The 22427-nt window shown below is 37.2% G+C and overlaps 1 protein-coding gene across 9 annotated transcripts in view; it reads right to left on the bottom strand.

Annotated features, from left to right (window-relative positions):
* The window catches only part of LOC107993834 (leucine-rich repeat-containing protein 24), a 314678-nt gene that overhangs the window by 4576 nt on the left and 287675 nt on the right, over nucleotides 1-22427 (bottom strand). For 8 of the 9 annotated variants that reach the window (XM_062076331.1, XM_062076329.1, XM_062076336.1 and 5 more), the window contains 3 exons: nucleotides 19173-19237; nucleotides 2730-3631; nucleotides 1121-1643 (listed from right to left, as the gene is read on the bottom strand). In XM_062076331.1, coding sequence (XP_061932315.1) covers nucleotides 1121-1643; nucleotides 2730-3620 — 1414 coding nt within the window. In that variant the 5' untranslated portion in view covers nucleotides 3621-3631; nucleotides 19173-19237. Of the gene's footprint in view, nucleotides 1-1120; nucleotides 1644-2729; nucleotides 3632-13932; nucleotides 14708-19172; nucleotides 19238-22427 lie in introns of those variants that run through there. The other variant, XM_028664776.2, reaches the window with a different exon arrangement.

Raw genomic sequence — 22427 nt, 5'->3', positions numbered from 1 at the left:
GATTCTGCTACGAATAAGCTGCACCGCTGTATACAGAAATGAACAGAGGATGTGGTATCTCAACTCTTGTCGATTTTCAATTTTCGCGATGTTTTATTAAATAAAATATAACGTTGAGCATAATATTTTTCTGGAATTTTTTTTTTAATTTCTGTCCTATTGCAAATTGTAATGTATTATCATGGATGAAACGTATATACTCAAAGTGTTAAAATATTTGATCTTATTTTTTGACATTAGTTTAGTTTTTAGAGTTTGAGCGAGAGAAAGGTTGGGAGTTCTTTTTTTTTTCAAGAAAATTTAAAGATAAAAAAATGCTCTGGATGAAAAAGTTAGATTGAACGTTACGCATAAATTGACACTTTACTTTTTGAATAAAACTTTCGATTTTTTCGTCGGTAGATGTCGAGTATGTAATTAAGCTACTATTGGCTTAGTTAAAATTGACTTCTCATCATAAGTTTCCGTATATTTCGTACATTTCTAGTTTACTAACATAATAGAACTAAAAGAATACTTCCTGGAAGGAATATAACAATTCTTTCCTTTTTATTATTCTTACTTTGCATAGAACGTGTTACGAGACTTTTTCTGTTATATTCTTTTTTTACGATTCCTAATAAAACAGCCAATAGAAAAATTCTGAAGTTTAGCTACATAATTTCCACTGTAATTATTTCGTAGCAAAAATTAACAATTTAAAAAATATTCTCATTATCCTCCATTCTTACTTTCCTTGCTTGAATTACATTATCATCAACTTCAATCCTCATCATTGAACTCTAAAATTCTCAAAATATCTTCCAAAAAATTCCAAAAAAAGAAAAAAAGAAAAAGAGACATCTGCCTATTAGATATCGACACTCGGATCAATGGAAAGTTCAAAAGTTATCGTAAAAACTGCGGCAAAGAAACAAGCTTAAAGAGGGATCACACTCGGAAATCCATTACTCGTTCGATTTCCTCGTTTCGTGCTCGTCCAAGTTGCACGCGAGGCGAGCCACCATCGTCGTCGAGGCATCGTAAGTCGTCCAAGCGTAATCGCCGGTCGGAAGCTAACAAATGGTTAGTAGCTAGCACCTTGCCACGCACTGTTTAGTAATGTAGGCAGTGTACTGACCGAAGACCGAGTCGTTGTCGAGCAATGTACGATTCAGCTCCGTCATCTCGGTGCCGTGCGATGTCACCGAAGGCGCCTCGTACCGCCTGGGTGGCTTCACCACGGGATTTATGGTCGTGATGAGGGACTTCTCCTGTTCGCCTAGGCCGTGGTGCTCCATCGAGGCGGCCTCTAGGCTCTTCTCGTCGTGCCTGATACGACGGCGACGGCAGTAGCACACGCAAAGGGTTACGGTGACGATCAGAAGCAGTAACGCGGTCACGCCTAAGCCGAGGGCGAGGGGCAGACTGATTATATTGTCCTTGCCGCCTAGGGCGTCGCCTGCGATCGTCAGGGTCACGTTCTTCTCCGTATTTCCGCCCGGACTTTTCGCCAAACAGACGTAATCGCCCTTGTCCGAGTGCGCAACGTCCGGTATCGTGAGGTTCAGCCACTCGTGGTTAGATTTCAGGATGTAGATTTTCTCGCCGTTGTGCCTTCTCGTGTGATTGTTTATTACTCGCGACCGATGGACCCAAGATAGCTGAAATTAAACAGGGAATATCGTATCGTTTTCGAAGATGTTTTTTCATTTTTTTTATGTTATTGCAATGCGATTGCACTTTAATCGATTTTTTTCTTCTAGAGGTTGGACACGAATTGCGAGATATAATTTACCATTTTATGGATGAAACGTAATGGATTATAGCTGTTGGCTAAGCGTATCGAGGATTATGTCATTTATGTCGCTATATATTCTACGTGACGTTATTTTAGTATACTGGCAATGTGTGTAAGTACGTACGAGTGAAAAGATTGTAAGGATGTTCTTAATTTTTAGTTTTCATGCTGTAGAAAATTCGAAAGCACTTCGTTATTGCACGCAAAGGTTCGCGTAACTACGTTCCCCGTTTGTACGATGATATTTCAAAAGACCACTATTTTCTCTTTCTGATCTTTTGAACCTTCCGCTTTCTACTTGGCCGCGTGTCATTCTTCGCGTAGTCAAAGAATTTTCGTTAAATCAAGGAAATTTCGTGACACGGTTTTCAATTAACGGTTCACACGGACCTCGTCAACCGTCGAGAATAATTATTATACAGAAATAAATATTATTGTCTTCAAAGTATTGTCTTTATCTACTAAAATATGAAGTTGAAATAGAATTAATATCAAAGGAAAGTAGTATTACAATTGCTTACTCGTTCTTTATACAAAAACAACTCAATAATCTCATATACTGCAAACCTATAAGTGATTACAATTAAGGAAGAACAGATATTAAAAAAAAAAAAAAAAAAGAAAGCATATTTCAATAGGAAATAAAAATTAGAAAATAACAACGAGATTTATCGTTTAGAAGCTTTCGATCTAACTTCTCCCAACACGGGTTCAACCCTTGCAATCTTTTCAACCGAACTTCTCTAACCTCTTCTTCTCTAACCTCTGCCTCCAGCCAGATTGCACCGTTTGCAAGTTACTGTGGATTACCGCAATCAACGTTTCTCCCCTCGACTTAACCTGGCTTTACAATATTTTACCGTCTCCACTCTACTCCTACTCCTTAAACCCTGTTTCCGCCCTTTCCACGAACGAAAAATTTGGATAACGTAGATGTAGACCGTCTTACCTGCGGCCGCGGGATCCCGGAGGCCCTGCACCAGAAGGTGACGTTCCCCTTGCCGACCTCGACCTTCACGGACGGGCCGATCGTGAATATCTCCGGCCTACAAGCGAACTCGTCGCTGCTGATCTCGTCCCACATCTTCCCTGCCAAACTCTCCGGCTGCTGGCACGTTGTAGGTTTCGTGTACAGTTTCTTTTCTATCGTCCAATCGCGAAATCTCTTCAAGCGGCAATTGCAATTCCACGGATTGTTGTGGAGCTCGAGGCTGCCAAGTTTGGGCAGCGTGTCGAAGCTCTGCACCTTCAACGCGCTCAGATTGTTCGCGTCCAGGGTCAACGAGCGTAACTCGGGCAAATTGCGAAACGTCTTGTCGTCTATCCTTTCAAGCTCGTTGTTCGACAACTCCACCTTCTGCAGATACTTGAGATTGTGGAACAAACCGTTCTCCAATACCTTCAGCTTGTTGTCGTTCAACAGCAACACCCTGAGCCGTTGAGTCTCCTCGAACGTGCCCGGGTACAATGTCCCAATATTGTTCGCCGACAGATCGATCTCGATCACGATCTTCAGACCGTTGAACGCGTCCGTGTGGATCAACTCGATCTCGCATTTTCGAAGCACCAGCTTCTGAAGGTTGACCAGATGCACCCGGCTGAACGACTCGTGCATCAGGTACGTGATACGATTCCCGGTCAGATCGAAGTTCTGGATCTCGGGCGATAGGCCGACAGGTATCTGAGAGAGATTCTGCCGGATGCACTCGGCGGCCTTCTTCCCGGAGATCCATCTGCACTTGCACGAGGATGCACACTGAGCCGTCCAATATTCTTGGCTCCAACACACCACCACCATTAGCGTCGAGTAGAGTAACAGTTTCGCCGTTCTTAGCTCCATCCCGAGGATTTCTGTTAACAAATGAAACACGACAGGGCCCAAGATTAGAACCTGTTCGAATGGACGGGTGTGCGTTTCCTTGTTCGAGGTGGAAAATGGGATCGGATATAATTTAATCGCTCTTGGCTCTGTTTAAAAGAGTTTTACTACAAAGTGTACCACTTTCGCTGGATCTTTGTCCAGTTTCATCATCGGGGAAGGGAAAATTGTTGATGTAATTATCATAATCGTGTGTTTGTATCGTTGATAACGAGGTAAAAAGAAAAAAGATAAAAAGTATATTTCGGTTTAAAAAAAACCTAGCTTTTGATATTATCGCGCGTAGTTCCCTTTTTACGGGAGATTAAATGCAAGCTGTGCGATGATATATGGAGATTGCTAAAAGCTTTCAAGGTATAATTTCAATATACAAGGCCAATTTGAAATCTTTATAGCCGGATAACAGGTTAGATATTTATATTTCGTTCGTTAAGTTGCGAATTCTTTTTTAACCATCCAACGATTTATCTTGTAAAATTCTTCTTCGGTTTTATATTTTTCAAAACTTTAATGTCACTCGATAACATACCAATTTTTGCATTGTTACTTTATAACTCAAAGTATACAATTTTCTTTTCCCTAACAACAAATTAATTAGCTAAACGCATTCGATGTCAATCCCATGTGCAACAACCGCAAGCTATTAACCTCGTGCAACGAGCCGCCGTACAACACGTCGTCATCAATTAGTATTTCTTGCGTATAATCCTTCTCCGCGGGGCATTAACAGGCGGTGGGATCTTAATTAAAAACATTTTTAACCGGGAAGATCCACGGCAAAATCCCTATCCCCCTCTCCTCCCCCAGGACATCGAATTGCGAGGGCGAAACGCGGTCAACAAAAAAGAAACTCAACTTTCCCCTGATCTCCACTCTCACTGAGCGCAATACTTTCGACCGTTACCTGTCTGCATCTCCCTTTGTTGTCTGCATCTCCTTCATCCCCCCTCCCTCCTTTCCCCCTTTCCGACCTTCAACTTTTCTTTTCTTCCTATTCCTTGCCTCGTTTCGTTAATCTCCGAACCAAGTCGTGGAAGGTGGAAGGCCAACGCACCCAGGGCTGTTGGTAATTTAACTTAATATCGTTTTAGTGTGTATACACCCTTTTCCCCTCCATCCCCCCTCCCCTCCCCTCCGCTCGTCGGTGAACTTAAATTAATACAACACGACGCCGAGCACAGCGCACACTTTAACCCTTTTATTATCGTCCGGGAGTTTCGAGGTTGTGCATCAAATTACTCTCTTTCCGTCGGTGGAAGGGTACCGGCGGGCACAATTCATTTTCTACCCCCCCCCCCCCTCCCCCTGTTGGGGGATAGAAGAAGGGGCGGAAGAAGAGGTCGTCGGGGAAAACGGCTGAGCCCGGGCTGAGCACAACGACGACGACGACGACAACGACGACGACAAACCGTGCCTCAGACGGGCTCTTACAATTTGAATTTATTTCGAAACTCCCTTGCAGAAAGGAGGGAAAGACGGGGAGAAATAAGGGAGGAGGAGGAGGAGGAGGGTACGTATTTTCCCTCCGGCGAATGTGACGGGGGAGGCGACGACGAGGAGGAGGAGGAGGAGGAATGGCGTGTAAACGCGCGCCTGGATGCATCGATTCTTTCCGCGGGGTTATCCACCCCCTCGGTACACGCGTTATCGCCGATTCCCAAAAGGGAAAGGGGAGGGGGTAAATACGAGGGAGCGCGAACAAATCCCAATTTGGTTATCGTTCGTTTCGCCATTGTGACACGAGGGTTTCGACCTTTATCGAATAGCTTGCGTGTGCCCGATACCCCCTTGATCAAATATTTATAACGCGATCGTGTAATTGGTTGGCATCAAGCGTTGCACATCAAGGTTGACTTTCGTTCCCGACTATTTTCGCCTGAATTGGGACAAATGGGGTGTACAGGGAGCAACAGAATTTGATATACGAGCGAAAGTGGAGAGGATTCTCCAGCGAGAAGGATGTTTAGGGGAAATTTGTGTACGAAAAAGAAATCTTCTCTCTGAGGAGGGGAAGGAAGACTCCGATTTATTATTTTTAAAATGGTACATTAATTTTTTTAAGGATTAATTTTGCTTTCTCTCAAGAGATTGTTAGAGATAATTGTAACCTTCGTATCCTGTTTCTTCGATTTTAATTTATTATTTTTATAATTATCCTATTCGTATTATTAATCGCGAATTTTTCTTGAGCATAAAAGGGAATATCGTTGTTTAAAAATATTCGTCCATTCGTTGGAATTATTTTTTTTTTTTTGCGAACGACAATGCCAAACAACGATTGTTCTTTTCTCTCTATTATTATAGATTTCCCTCTGGTTGCGTATCGAATAATGTCGAGCGTTAATCCCTCTCGATAACGCCGTTTTTTTTTCAATTCCAGTCCGATTATCACGTAACATCAATTCGCTGTCAATTAAGACGGAATTTTACGACATTTTTATATTCTGAGCCTGGCAGACAGTTTATTGGTAGCGCGATAAATAATGCGATTCGAAGATTGCAATCCTCGTTGTGCTGATGATTGAGAGACGCGCAATAATTCCTCTATTTTGTTCCGATGGAAGCATGTAAAAATACATGAATAAATAACTGAAAGAATTTTCATTTCGATATTAGAGCTGTGTTAATTATTATTGTGTGTACAATTATTATTTATTAAAATATATGAGGTTGTTAAGCAAAGTTTGTAAAAAAAATATCGTATTACTATTACGAAAATAATCAAACTTTTCGAAGTGAAAACGCTATAAAATAAGAAATCAAATTATTACATTTCCTCAACACTTAAAGATACGCATCCTTTATCATGCATATGATACCATTGTAACAGTAATAGAGTCAAATAAGATTATTTTATTTACGAATCAGAGTAACCGAGAGTAACGTTCAAAGAGACAAAAGGAGGAGACAAAAGTTAAACGCAAAAGATTGCAATACGTCTTGACGGAAAATTTTCTTGCTCGAAATTAGTTTCCTAAAGGATAAAGTTGGTTAAGAAAGAGCACAAAGGTGTATAAAAATTCCTTTGAGCGATAAAATCTTCAACGAATCTTTTATTGGTAACTCGCAAGAAAAAGAAGAAAAGGAGAGAGAGAAAAAAGAAATTGAAAGATTATTCGAAACCACTGTCTCGATATATCGAGGTATATTTCGATTTCAACACGAAAAAATATACACTTTACTGGAATCGATAATTCACTGGATCGATTAACCACGAAAAGAGGCAAACGGAGGACACACGCCGAAGGATACCCGAAGGAACCACTTTCGGGTATTTATTTCATCCGGGAATCGAGATCCTTCGGGGAGTACAACCCTCTCCCCCCATCTCTTGGATCGCGAGAAGTTTCTACATGCACGGGTCGCGTGCAATTCCTTGGCCTCGTGCTGAACAACTTTTTGAAGTCTCCGTCCGTAACGGAAAACTCATGGTTCCCGTAGTTCACCACCCTCCCTCTTCCTTAGCCCCGTTGGACTTTATCGTCGAAGAACTGGAGGCACGATTCTTTTGTGCACCGGGATATGCGGCGAACCATCGCTCCGAGACAAAATAAATACGGTAGTGCGCTTCTTCTTTGCGTGTCCCATTTTTCTGAGGTACATCGTTCCTCGTGTTTTTTTTTTCGTCCTCCTCTTCTTCTCGCATAATTTTTCTTTTTTTCGCTTCACTGGAAATTTCTTAGCGCCAGCTTTTTCTCTCCAATTTCCCTCCTTTTCCTCCGGTCAATTTTTTGTCGTTACATCATTCTTTACATTTCTTCCCCGGTTTTCTTCTTATCATTATTACTTTTGAAATTTTCACTGTAAGTTTCTTCTCTCTTACTTCTTTATTTTTTGTTATTTCCTTTGATTTCTTGTGTATTCTCCCTTCAATTTTCTTCTCTCTTTTTTTCTTTCATTACTTTATTCTCCACGTTTCTGTTTCTTTCTCTTTTTCGTTTATTTCTTATTTTCTTATTTCTCTTCATTGTATTTTCTTCGCGCTAAAGGTTCTCATCGTGAGTTTTTCTCTCCTCTGCGTCGGTTTCACCCGATCCTTCTAACGCGTATCGATCGCTGGTATTTGACTTGTAAATATCCGGCCAACGAGAACATTAGATATGCATAAGGCGAAAGTAAAGAGTTTATATATATAGCTTCTGTGTATATATATATATATATCTATACATGTAACCTCGGGGCCTACACGAGAAAAAAGACAAATATTGTGACAATATTCTAACAAATATTTCACAATGTCAAGAATATATGATCTTGTTTGAAGAAGCATGGAAAGTTGAATCGAAGAAACATCTTTAATATTCAAGTTTCAAGAAGAATTTTAAATATAAAAATTTTTTCCTCAAACTTTCAAAAGATATTTTAATGATAGAGGAATAATAAATTTCGAAAAAAAAAAAAAAATACGAAGGAAACGATACTTTGTGCGTATAATATCATATTTTTTTGATTTAAATAATAATAAGAAGACTTCGCAAAAAATAAAGCAAAAATTCTATTCTCTTTATCAATTAATAAATCTCATCTACTAAACCCATAATTCTAAAACGTCCTGTTCATAGAGAGAGGGTGAGAAATAGGGAGCGTGAATTCTGAGGCGGTTGCAGGAAAATGAGACAGAGTTAGACTGTGGTGGTGTCCTTTGGAAACACTGGCCGGAAGGGAGCCACTACGTGCCTTGTTCCAGAACGTGCACACTCGGAAGGAGTTTGACGTGGACATACGTCCTTTACGTAGGCACGCGTGCATGCAAGTCCAACCCTCTCACGATGCTTTGCATAGACAGGGAAGAGGTCGCGTTTTTTCCCCTTCGCCGGTCAGAATTTCAAATTTTAAACCTTATCAATCAAAATCGCCTGGTGGTCACGTTGCATCTTCTGCTGTTGCGTTTTAATAAAAACTTCATCCATCACTTTTGCCCATCATGTTTATAAATAAGATTGTTATCCCCCAAAAGTTCGCTTTTATTAGTCAGTTATTGTATTTGGAAGAAAAGTTTTTTACGATAATACAGTAAAAAAAAAAAAAACAAATGGAAAAATAAAAAGGAAAATGATTAATCCTTTGAGTGAAATTTAAAAGTTTTTGGAAAATCTAAAAAGATTAGGAGGTAAAAATTCTGAAGAGAATTCGTAATATTTTCAACGATTCATCAAATTCTTCTCGAAATTGATTCACAAATATACTATCCGAGTACCGATCACCGGATCTTTTTACGCAAAAAGGCCTTCCTTCTCATCGAGGAGAATCTTCTCGTTTAATATCCGCTATTTTGCGAGTAATCGTGAAATCGGCGACCAATGAATTATGAGGTGATCGCTGGTTTGCCAAACAATTATAGATCCTATCAATTGCCTCTGTCATAGATACGTTCGAACGATATGAATGCCAAGCGTCCGTTCGGGTCAATCATCAACTGCGCATCGTCTAGTTTTCACGATACAATTATATCGATATGTTAATTAAATTGAACCTCGGAAACCTGTTGTGCGTTAATCCGCTTGTGCATCGAAATTCATTCGTGAATAGGTGAATACGTATCGTTAATTGATGTTCGATGTATCAATTTTCATAAAATTAAAATTGGAAGAAGAAGATTTATTTTCCAAAAATAATAATATTCGAATTTTGTTGATTGATTAAGAATCAAATGATGTAGATATTTTGAACGAATTGTTGAAATTTTAAAAAAAGAAAGAAAATCTCTTACGAAATCAACAATATAATTTGATAAGAACAAGTATAATATTAAAATTGAATCAAAATCAATGAATAAATTTGATTACGTTATACATAATTATTTTATATTATTAATAATTATTTTTATCATTATCATTTAATTCATGCGATGTTTAATTTAAACGCAGGAGAATCGTAATGGAAGTATTCTATCTCTCGATAAACCAATGACGAATCGAGACATACAATTTATATTACTTATTACTTAAACATTTTACAGTAACCGATTGATAATTGAAAATTCCTAGATACAGAAAATCTCACGCGATTCTCATAATCTCGCATCAAATCCTCTAAAAATCCACTTATACGATACATAAAAATCTTTGAACGATCTTCAGCAATAAAAATCTTTAAACGGTTCATCGAATCGAGAGCTTTCCTTCCTCTCAGCCGATCGCTCGCGCCAATTAAATCATCCAAACCATGGAACGAATCCTTTCTTCCTTTTTTTGAAAAGCCCGCACTCGAAAACGATTACCATGGCGCCGTTTCGTTTTATTTAATATCCGCGCCATTCGTCTACGTGATAACATTATCGACCGAGCAACGGATCTAAAGCGAGAACGACAGCTTCATCCCATCCCAGAAATGGATGAAACGAGTCAATCGAATATATATTATATCTCGATATAATACGAAAAAAATTTTTTAAAAAGTCTTCACAGCTTCACACTCGATCGATTCTTTTCCTTCTAGATGACATAAAAAAAAAAAAAAAAAAAATGTTGCAGAGTGTTTGTTCCTTGTATTAAGCGAAACTTCGATCGAGAATATTTTCATACATAGTCACGAAACTGGAAACTGATCTCGAAGCCACGAGCGAAATAAATTTGTGGTAATTATTCGTGAGGGGGCGAGGGAGGAGTGGAATCGATTCCAGGAGAAGAGATCCATTGAGGGATCCTTCTCCTGGAGGTGGTCGTCGTTTATATACGGTACATTATATTCCAGTTAGGACGAGAACTTGGGGAAGATTCAGTTTCGAAGTGGATCCACCACCAGGGACGTAATAACGAAACGGCACCAGTGGAAAAGTTTTTACTAAATTGCCTGCTCGGGATACAAATCGGTGGTCGGTCGAAAGTGAACCATGGAGAAACTGAGAGTTTCGGTTCCTGTGTTCGTGTGATTATATTATTTCGCTCGAACATCGTGTTTCCGCCACATATCATCGATTTAATCTCGTGAAACATAAATTGGTAATCGGAAATAATAGTTTGGAGGGGAAAAAGGATGAGTTTTAGGGAAGAGTCGGCGTGGAAATTAAATGGGAAATATAGAGAAAAGGAAAACTAGATTTAAGAATTAGAGAGGTTTCAGAGAGGTATTTTTCAATTTATATTTGGGATGTGTTTTAAAATTGATTCTTATTTTTTGCAATTTTCTTTTATCAGATTTACATTCAATAAAGGATCGAGATGTCTCTTGAGAATTGAAACTTATCATCCCTAAAGTGAGTCCTTCTATTCTTCCAAATTGTAAATTTCTCGTAGATGAAGAGTATACATTTATTTGAAACAAAATATTAATATATTATTAAGAAGCAAAATAATAATTAATTATATTATTGTCCATTTTGTTAAAATTTATGTTGCAAAATAAAGTTGCGATAATAAAATAACAAATTTTATATCGATTGAATGTAAATTTCCAAAAAAAAAAAAAAAATGATTAAAATTTTATGAATACGATTGTAATTTTTCTCACAACTTTTTAACATCGAAAATACACAAAAATTCCGTTTACAATTTATTTTCAATTATCTCAGAATTGTAGAAAAAATTCATTTATATTTCTAACTCAACAAAAAAAAAAAAGATAAAACGAAAAAATTCAGAAAAAGCAATATCTCCGCTCATAACTTTGAACCATACACGAATAACCATTTCACATCCCACATCCAATAATTAAACACACCACAACGGTCGTTTATCACGTACGCAGCGAATGCAAAAACAATGGAAACGTTTCTGTTTCAGAGAAAAGGGAGAGCCGATTTCAAAAGGCCAAAACACATCGCGTCACCGACAGAAGCGGAATTCAAATATCATCCAGACTTCGTTGATATTTCATCGACCAAAAAATCCACGATTTTCGGTACTTTAATATTTTCATTGGCCAGTGGGAGGCAACGCGTATCCCTGGAATCGAAATGTTCCGTTAAAAATCGGGGAAGCTTTCGATCCGGGAGATAATTGTAGCCCCAGGCGAAAATTAATGGACCGCTGTATATTAACGATAGAAAATACGTTATTCATCCAATAATGAATATTCTCCGTGTTCAACGTGAGTGGTATCGAAAAATAGAGAGGAGTATCGAACGATCGATGCACTATGGAAGGGTTCGAAAGATATTTCATAATTTGATCATTTTTCGACCGGGTACATGTCACGCGCGAACGTTCACCTCGTTTCGAGCTACATTCTCCTGTCGAAGAATAATGAAGGATCGATGATATTTTACTTCCGGATAATTAAGTAATCCTTGCCTAATATTTAAGCTTTTGGAAATAATCGATATTGTTATTAATATTTTTAATGTTAAATCATTCTCTCTCTCTCTTTCTCTTTTAAAAGAACGTTTGAATTTAAAAATACAAGTGTATAGATATTTCATTTATGCTTCCAGAAAAGAATTGGAATTATTTTTTTAAGAGGGATCGTATCGTTATGGTAAAGGCGCCGCGTAATCGACTTTCTAATTATAAATGAGAAACGGGCAGAGGCGGCGGACAAAGCGCGAAGGGAAGTTTGAACTCTCCACGCGGGGTCACTTTCCACCGATAAGCTGTTAATACTTAATTACGAATGAATATCGATACCGCCGACGCCGGCTCCGTTCGAATAATACGAATAATACGTACGTTGATAATACGTAGCCGCCGACCCCTGCACGAAATACTTCCGCAATTATTCCCATATTTTTTGTCTGCGCGAACTCGACAAATTTTTATGACCACGTGAGCCCACGATCCCTTTTCGAAAGGGCAAACGTGGTCGTTAATAGAACAGGGGTTGTTATCTCGATTCTAATCTCATAATATCCATAACACGATGGGGAAAGTCGTATTTATAATTTATGTCATAAATGGTGAGTCATAAAATAAGTGATATCTTTCCACGTTCTTTTTTTCCCCTTTATTGATTTTGAAAACTAAATGGAATAACCATCCTTCTCGAAAAAAAGTGTATTTGAGGAGTATAATTTAATTAATTTCATTAATATAATAAAATCTCGATGTAATGTGCTCGATGAATCTTCCCGTTTTGCTTTCAATTTTATGATATTAATTAATTATCGTATTAACGATTGAGGCAATTAATGTATTATTTTAAAAGAAGGAACGATACGAACCCCATTGTACCGAAAGATAACGACGTTACTCACGAAGAAGTTACACAACTACTTATCAAAACCACTTTGAAAAACCATTTTCTTTTTTTTTAATAAAAGTGATAAAAATCGTTTCAAACCATGCACGTTCATTCAAACAAATCCATCCATTGATCATTAAATAATCCTGCAGATATTCCACCTTCGCTTTGTATAAATCAACAAACTATATAATAGTACATAAACGTCCGCAAACGCATGTGCGAAATGGGTATAATGAAGAAACGTGCGTAGATGGCGGTAGGGGCGCAGGCTCTCCGCCATTACGCCCGCTTCTGGTTACAGGCTCGTATTCCTGTAATACGACAGGGATATGGGGAAAACCAAGACGGCACCCCAGAAGGCTCGAAGCAGGATATTAATATGGGTGAGGAGTCGATATTACACCTGCTGCCTCCCCCCTCACGGGACGACACCCTTTATGTAACTAAACCTCTCGACGTGTGTTTGGCCACACGCACGGAACGCAACCATGTGCGCACACGAATATAGGGAAACGGCAGAATACTGCTTGTGATTACGAGATACAACCGTCTCCGGGGAGGTTTCTAAGGAAGAACGATGTCGCGCCAAGGGAACACGCACACGTATACCTATATGTATTTACGCAGATGGAGGATCATATGGGTCATCATATAGCTCCTCTTTTCGGCGATCCTATCCACCCTTTTCCCATGTATTTACTCGAATAAGTTTATATAGAAAGGGTTAGAGGCAAGGGGGAAATTTTTCTGGTAACACGTTGAGATTTGTGTTAATTGGGAATGAATAGGGTGGTGAAAACAACATGGCTCGTTGTGTGCATTAAGAAATACGTAATGCGTTCCCCGTGTTTGCCGAAACTCTTTCTGATGTTGTTTAGTTTATGGAAGTTGAAAATGGGGTGCTGCTTTTTTCGTTAGTTTCTCGAAGAGTTAATCTTGATTTACGAGAGGATGATGAAACGTTATGTTAGTTGCTTGTTTCTTCCTTTCTTTCTTTCTTTCTTTCTTTCTTTAGTGGATGAATTTTGACGCAACGAATGATACAGAAGTATATTTAGAAGTAGGTTTTGATACAAAAGTAAATATAATATTTCCGTAGAAACGAAATTTGGGGCAAAGGAATACATAATTTTGCAGCTAAATATATACTTACGCGAGCGAAATTACACGTCGCTTCCCTATTTTCAAACGCATCCACAGAGAAGATATTTGACCGACACAAAGTTGCATATTTCGTTGCCGTAATTATGCATCGGGGGAACATCATAATGAGGTTGTAAAATTCAAACGAAATGCAACTGTTGTCGAATAGACGAAGATTACATCGCAAATTCGATATTCTTCCCTTTTTTTTTTCCTTATCCCTTCAATATCTACTTATAACGTACGACGACATAAAACGACATACACACTGATCACTACAATCTTTTGGAAAATTAGGAAAAAAAGAAACGTGTTCATTCGATTTGATGGAATATTATTGTTTCAAAACCATCGATTTTTTCTTTTATTAAAAATATTTTTCAGATAACGAATTCACTGACACAATATAACTATAATAATTCTCTTTCGCAAAAAAAAATTTACATTTTACAACCGGTTTCACCGTGAATTCTTGAACACACTTGTGCACATTACGAAGAAACTTGCGAAACTAATCGGACGAATAGTGGCGAGCTTTTGTTATTGACGTGATTGAAGCGCGACGTTATAATTCTCCTTCCTATCTCTCTATCCGTATGAACACATAGACACCGCGATATAATAAAGTGCACAGATGTCAAAGCAAGACACAGCTGTGCTCCGTAGGAAACTCGTATTTATCAGCGGATTGCTAAGATTACGCGGCTCTATTCATCTAATAGGATATCCTCGGGGATCGACTTGAACTGTCCGATCGAAACCAGTATATACGAAGCGAGTATTTGTAAGAAGGTAATAAAAGACAGGATGTATTGTCCCCGTTCGTTGAAATGCTTGGAACGTATGGAGGATAGCTCGTCTAAGAATAACTTGTCGTCTAAGAAAGAATCGTCATTTTCTTTTCGAATTTAGAAAAAAAAGTTACTCAATGTAGAAATTGAACGATATCGAGAGAAACGTGGGATTATAGGATTATCTTTTTTAAATGATCCAATTTTAACAAATTTTAATTTTAACGAATCGAACGAATGTATTTATTTATTTTATATAAATACTTAGAATTTTAGTAGGAAAAGGATTGATTTTAATAAAATTCAAATTTCGAAAAATTGGGAATGTAGATACGCTGAAGATTAAAGAAAAAAAGAGGAGTGAATTTTCTATAGATCATCTGTCGAAACTATTGCTACTATACGATATACGAGAATAAAACTGCCAGGGTCGTTTTGATAAATGCGTTGTTTAAATATAATTAAAGAATATTCAATTCGAGAGGAATTGATACTTTTATAACACGGTCGAATTATGTGGAATTAAAATGTGTGGAACTTTTTCATCGGTATGATTTATACCTCGGATACGAAATTTTGAGTGATTTATAAATATCAGTGATGTTGGCTTTTCAATTTATCGGATCAAGCTTCGTAATTCTGATCCAATTCCAGAAACTAATAAATTTCAACGTATCAAAATGATAACGTGACAATGGCAATTTCTGCGGGAAATGAGAAATGGAATGTGATTTACTTTTTTAAATTAGACGATCATTATTTTTTATCCTATTCTTTCTCTTCTTTCAATCCTTTATTATAGATCTACAATATATATATATTTGACCGTGGTCAACGATGGAATACCATTATAAATTTTCTTATAAAATACAAGCGTGTACAAATTTAACATTCATAAAAAGACAAGATTATTTGATGGATCAAACCTTTCCCCATTTTCATTAATTTTCTTCAATTTCACCGGTCATCGTAATTTATTTCACAGTCTTGCAACATAAATTTCCAAGAATGGTAATTAGAGAAAAATTCGCTTAGATCTTTGTTCTTTGCTGTCAAAGATCATATTACATGAAATGAAAAATTCAGCGACTGATCTATCGTACTTTTTAATCGTAATGAGAATCTTTCATTAAAAAAAAAAAAAAAAAAGTAGAAAATTACGAACAAACGATAATGAGCACGTTATGGTAACGGGCCAGATAATGAGATCTGCTGGCGTAAATCTTCGGTTGCAAGGTCATTTATCTGACGGTAATATCAAGGATTTAAAGCCTTTGCTATGACATTATGTTCTTGGTAATTTTCTTTCGAGGTAGGAAAAAATATGAGAGGCGGATTCGTTCTTGAGTCGAAAGGGGTGGATTTACAAGTAAAAAAAAGTAAAAAGTACTATTAAAAAAATATCCTTTCATTTGGAAAATTTATCAACAATATTTCTATGCTTCTTTCTTTTTTTTTTATTACTATGCAAATGTAAATTTAAATTTACATTAATCGATCAATAATAGAAATATATATAGAGATATAATAGAAAGCAAAGGAACAAAATTTCTTTTCATCCTTAAGTGACCTCTTCAAACTTATTGAATTTAAATAATTCATAATTCTAAATACTTTATAATATTGGTAAGATCTGAGATATTATAATTTTTCAAAATTTTTTATGTCGAATGGATTGTTGGATAGCCTGGAAAGATGATTAATAAATTTTGTGCAGCTATCTTCGTTATCTCTCTCCTTTTATCTTTCATTCGCTTTTCCAACCGATTATAAATGCAAATACGTGAGAATTCAAGAGGATGGTGAACGTCGAGGATAACAAGTATTTTCTGCCGTATGATGTAATAGAACATCCCTATTATTCTCGATCTCGTTAAAATTGCATTGGAAATCGTTATATCGACGACAATCTTCTTTGTCGTGAAATGTAATTCCTTATCGAAATTGTGAGCCTTTAATCACGCGAAAATATATTTTTTATCGCGTTTTACATCGCTTGTTTCATTACTATTTTTTTTCTTTCCCTCCCCTCCTTCTTTGCCAGAGAAAATTCTTTTATAAATGGAGCATTTATCAGGCAGAAGAAATTTAAGAAGTTTTGAATCGATACAAAATTTGATCAATTGTCGAGAAACTTTGTGCGTTTTATCCATTTGAAAAATCCATTTCTTTATCCAAGAAAAGTCAAGTTGAAATGCCAAATTGCCAAAAGTCAAATAAATTTTAAAGGAAATGAATAAAGGCGATCGCTGAACCAAAGCGTGCTCGTAAAATCAAATGGAATAGAATACTCTGGCGGATACTCGAAGAAACGAGATCTGCATTTGTGTAAGAGACAGGGAAAGATAGAAAAAGAATCACGGCGAAGTGAGTTAGATAAACAAAAGAATTCGTAGAAAAGTTAGACCGGAATCGGGAATTCAGGTATGCACTTCACGTTCTTTCCGATATCGAATCGTGTCGCGGCAACGCAAGTTTCGCTCCTGTCTCGTGGCGCACCCGTCAGTTCTAAGTTTTCTGAATATTTACAGGCCACGTGTCGCGACACGAAATTGCGTAAACTTTTCAAATAAGCCGGATGATTGTGTAAACCATCCGGGAAACGAGCTACCGCGTCGTTTCGTCGCGACGTTAATCAGAAGCTCGTTAAAGATACTTCTTAAGGTGTATCCGACGTGCTTGAGATTAATTTCAGAAACTCTAGTTGACTGATTAGGAGACCCTGTCATCGAATTTCCTTCCTCCTTGAATCTTTTATTCCCGGCTTGTTGTTCCATTCTCCTAATAAATTTGAAAGAGATTGAATCTCTGTAAGATTAACTTTTTTGAAGAGTGGAATGATGTGTAGCAACGCGGATTATTTAGATATACAAATATTCACGAAGGGAAACGATAAATATTTATTTTCACGTATAACGAACTGCTTTAATAATCCAATTTATAATATTATTGTTTTTAACTTTAACCGCGTAAAAAAAAAAAAAAAAAAAGAAAAAAAGAAAGAATATCGAAATCCCATCTTAAGGAAGCGCGGTATTTTCTTCTTCCTTTTCATAATGAACAGCCAGAAGCAAAACTTAGTTTTCAAAGCTGGAAGGTAAAGATTGAGAGAACCTGCGTTCTTTTTTTTTTCACGTTCACGAGATCCTTTGATCTCTCGACGTCGCTATTAGAGTTCCGGTTTATCAGCCACGCGCAAATGAGAAACTTCTGATTCTGTGAAATATTCACAGAACGCGTACCACGAGTTGTCCCCTCTCCGCGAAATATTATTTGTCGGGGTGAAATCATTTTTAAAATAACATTTCATATAAGATCGCTTCTTATGGTAAATCACAGAAATGGGGGATGAAAGTGTTATTTTTATTATCAGATGAAACAGAATTGTAGCAAATCAGGAGGTATGCAAATCTCCTAAATTGAATTCATCAATGACACGATTGGATATTATGTTACATTTCAGCATGTTCCGTCATATTTGATTTCTGATACGAAAGCTATCGGATTGACGAGGAGATCTCGTCAATAATAATCAACACGTTATTATAACGGTTATTAATTTTGGTATTTGCGTTGCTGTTAAAATCGTGTTAAATTATTAATATCAGAAATGACAGAGAAATACAGTGAACAGGTAAAATGGATTACAAATGTTTTTAGTTTACTTCTAACACGTTCTAGAATTTCTTTTTTTCCCCCCTTTATCTTTGATCCTGAACGAACGAACAAACGAAGATAAAAATTTTGATACGATACTTCAAATTCAAGATTGATATCAGATATCGATTAAAAATATTCGCTAATATTCCGTTTAATACACTCGACACAAAGAAAAAAATTCGCTGAAATTCCATTTCGCAGACCGCATTACAGCGATAGCAATCCCCGCCAGTAGAAAATTTTAGATCGAGCTTTGGTTAAATTGTTCGGCATATATGCACGCTCGCGATTCTCGATTATCTTATTTCCTGAAAAAGGGGGGAGGCGCGGTGTAAAAAAATATCATCGCTAGTTCCGTATACGATTTTCAAGTTGCAAGTTGTGCAAACAATCACCGACAATGAGCCCTCCTCTCTGCCTACTTTTCTACCTAATTTTTTTTCTCTTTTCTTTTTTCTTCGTAGGAAAGAAAGAATTCGCTGTACTGTTTAGAAAATCAACCTCGCCGCTCGTGTTTCACGAGAGACGAGATAAAGAGAGAGAGAGAGAGAGAGAAAGGGAGAGAGAAGCAAAACTCAGGGCGGGTAAACAGGAATACGAATACCTGGCTGGATATCGAGTAGAAGGAAAACTTTGAAATTTATCGACTTAATCGTTTCAGGGTAGGAAAACCGTCGGGGTGAAAACGGCCAGGCCGCGAACTTACCCCGAACAAATTTGAACCGGTTGTTTTCCAACCGGTCATTGGGCGAGCGCAACACAACCTTAACGTATAAATGTAAATGTGAGGAACGCTTACCCTTAATTTAGACAGGAGCGAGAAATCCGTGACCGCCTTGAGCGTCACTTTGCCAAGGAAGTGTACTGCAACAGAAACAAAAGGGAGGAGATTAATCGCTAAATACATAACAGAACGAATAAATTGAAATAAATTAATGTAAACGTGATTTTTCATCGTGTTATTTCATCGTGTTACGTTATAATGCTTTTAATGCATTACGTTAGAAAAGATTACACAAATGTTACATCGTAAGAAACTTTTTTCATTTTAAGGTAACAATACGATTAATAAAAGAGTACACTTTCGTTTAATCACTTTATCCTTTTTTTTATACGATAAAATTAATATTTTTACATGCTTTTTTTTACTATTATGCGTAAAACTTTAAATTACGAATTCGAATACTCGAATATAAATCGTTGGAAAAACGTTAATTCAACTGTTTCATTAAGAAACTCCATTCTTCGAACTACTTTTCTTTTTTAACAAATCTCATCCACTCCGATAAGAATTCGAAGAACATAACCCGCTCCATTCCACACGAAGAATAACGGAATAAATAACCCATCGACTTTCCCAAATTACAACCTGCGAAAGGAACAACTTCCTCCTGTAATCCACCGAATCCACAGCCGCTCCCGATACACGCGTACCATCTAATTTAATCCTCGAGAAGTAGCAACTCCCTCCCCCCGACGAAAGAAGATAAGCAAACACGAGTCGAGTCCTCGTTTGCCCCCGTTCGGGACAAGAATTTTTAGCTTAGACTCGCGTAAATAATTCATCGAGGACGAAGAGGATTTCCGGTGGCGGATTCTATCCACGTGGACAAAAGGGAAACGATTTTTCCTCCCCTCTCCCCCTCCGATTATGGAAGAGTGGAAACACGGAATGGGCGAATACCGTGTCGGCCGGTTCGACAAACAATGAAACAAAAAAACCTTTCTATTAATGGTAACAAAGGGAGGCCAGCCAGAGAAATCTATTCGCGAGTTATGCGCGGAGTAAGCCGCTTTTCGAGGCGACCGCTTTCAATTTTAACGTTAGCGCGTCGAATATTCGCGGAAACCGCGACATAACATTCTCTTTCTCCCTTCCTCCCTCTATTCCGGTAAACGGAAAAGTTTGCGTATCGATACGTGTTATGGTCGATGCGTGTCCACTGTATCGAGTTGGAATCGAGGAGGCGCGATCGTCGATAAATTTTCCGCGAGTGTGACTCGCCGTGGAACGCCACTGAAAATCGATGACACATCGGGTCGGTATATTCGCTATATTCGCTCGATATAAAGATGGGGACGCGGTAAAGCGAGGGATCGTTTGTCTTGAGAACTGGAACGGAACCACGACAGGCGTCGAGAAACTTCAGGTGAACGGAACTGGTGTGCCACCCATTGGCGTGGCACGAAGAAGAAGAAGAAGAAGAAGAAGAGGAAGATAAGAAAATCGAGGCCCATTGGAGAGCTCTCTTTTTTCTTGAAGTTGGGGAAGATTTATTTGGATAGCCAGTCCTATCTTTCACCGCAGATTAATACCGAGGGATAAATCTTGGGGATCTGGATTTTGAGATTTTACGCGGATCTCGTTTGTGTTGTGCATAATTGTTGCGGGAGGAAGGAACGAGAGGTATTCGGTAGATAAGATGTTCGTTTTTTTTTTCTTTTTAAATTCTTTTTAAAATATTAAAATTTCAGGCGAATATAGGACAAGTAGTTAACCCGAAATGTTAAATTTTTAATATAAAATTAGCAATGTTAATATCCTTGAAATGATGGGATTAAAAAATGAAACAAATTAAATAGACTATAGAAAATTAACAAGTTAACGAGGAGACAACAAAAGATAAAAGATTAAAGAGGAAAGGTTTAAAGAGTTTATAAGGATTAAAGGTAGAACAATAGAGAACTGCTATCTTTTATCTTAATACGGCTAGAGTGAATTTTAAACACGTTATATTATAAGAAACTTCTTGCATTTTAATCCACCTTTTATGTAATAATATGATTAATGGAAGAGAACACTTTCATTTATGTGCTTTAATGACTTTTTCCTTTTTCATACGATAAAATTAATATTTTTATATGCTTTTTTTTAAATTAAAATATCCTATGAAATTACGCGTACTACTTTAAATGAAAATTATAAATTCAAATACTCAACAAAAATGTAAAATTTGTATTAAATGTACATATAGAGACAAAAATTAAATAAAATATTTTCAGGTAAATATCCTTTATGAGATTATATTTCGAATAATTATAATATAAAATATTTTAACAGCAGAATAGGATAACTCTTTTCGATGATATCTACAAAATTTCCCAAATATTTAATACTAATTAGCCGGTTTGACAAACGTGTTCGTTTTATCTATCGAATTTCTCCATCGAATTACATAGAAATTAACATTCGTTCGAACGCTTTTCCAATTACGATAAATTCAATTTCATTCTACGAAAAAAAAAATGAAAAGAAAATGTATCACTAATTCTATTCTGTATTCTACATTTTAACACCTAAAAAAAAAAAAAAAAAAGTAGCATCAATTCCATCGAATTTCAATTCAATCTCCAAAATTTATCAGCACCAATTCCCATCAGAAATGAACTCAGAAATTATCGTCAAGACTTTGGAACCGTTAAATTACAACCACTTCAACTTCCACAACCGATAATCCACCAGAATCCGTACAATAGTACGACATGCAATAGGAGAGTCGCGGATATTGTCCAAAGTCATAACAAAGTGCTTCCACTTTCGCAGCCGTATTAATTGAATGCGCTATCACGAATACCATCTGAGAATTATCGATCGAGCCTGATTGGACGTGAGCTGGCAAAGACTCGAGGTCTTTCAAGGATCCTCACCCCTCGCCTCTTCTTATAATCGACTGTTTTCAAGGAATGGCGAAAGCATTCGTTTATAAGGCAAAATCAAAAGGGGAGCGAGGAGACAAATTTTACGAGAGTAATCTAAACCCAAGTTCCAGAGGCACGCACACCTATACCAAACCGAAAATGTTTAATATTCTAAAGACGTGCAGTGGTGCATACTTTACGTTTCCCTTACGGACGCTTGAATTACTTCTACTCTTATTGCAGTTTTTTCCTTGCTGCCGTTTGTGTCCCTGAATTGGAAGAGAGGGACCATTCTTTTCCCTCGAATACCTCGAATATATATTTGTGTATTTAAATAGTATTAACATATAAAAGAATTTAATTAATATATTATGAAAAGTATATTTTCAGTTAATCTTCATTAAAATTATTTATA

This window comes from Apis cerana, linkage group LG6 (genome assembly GCF_029169275.1).
Source record: "Apis cerana isolate GH-2021 linkage group LG6, AcerK_1.0, whole genome shotgun sequence".
In the NCBI taxonomy this organism is placed as follows: Eukaryota; Metazoa; Arthropoda; class Insecta; order Hymenoptera; family Apidae; genus Apis; species Apis cerana.
Note: the sequence above shows the minus strand (reverse complement) of the source record. Positions and strands in the feature narration are given on the sequence as shown.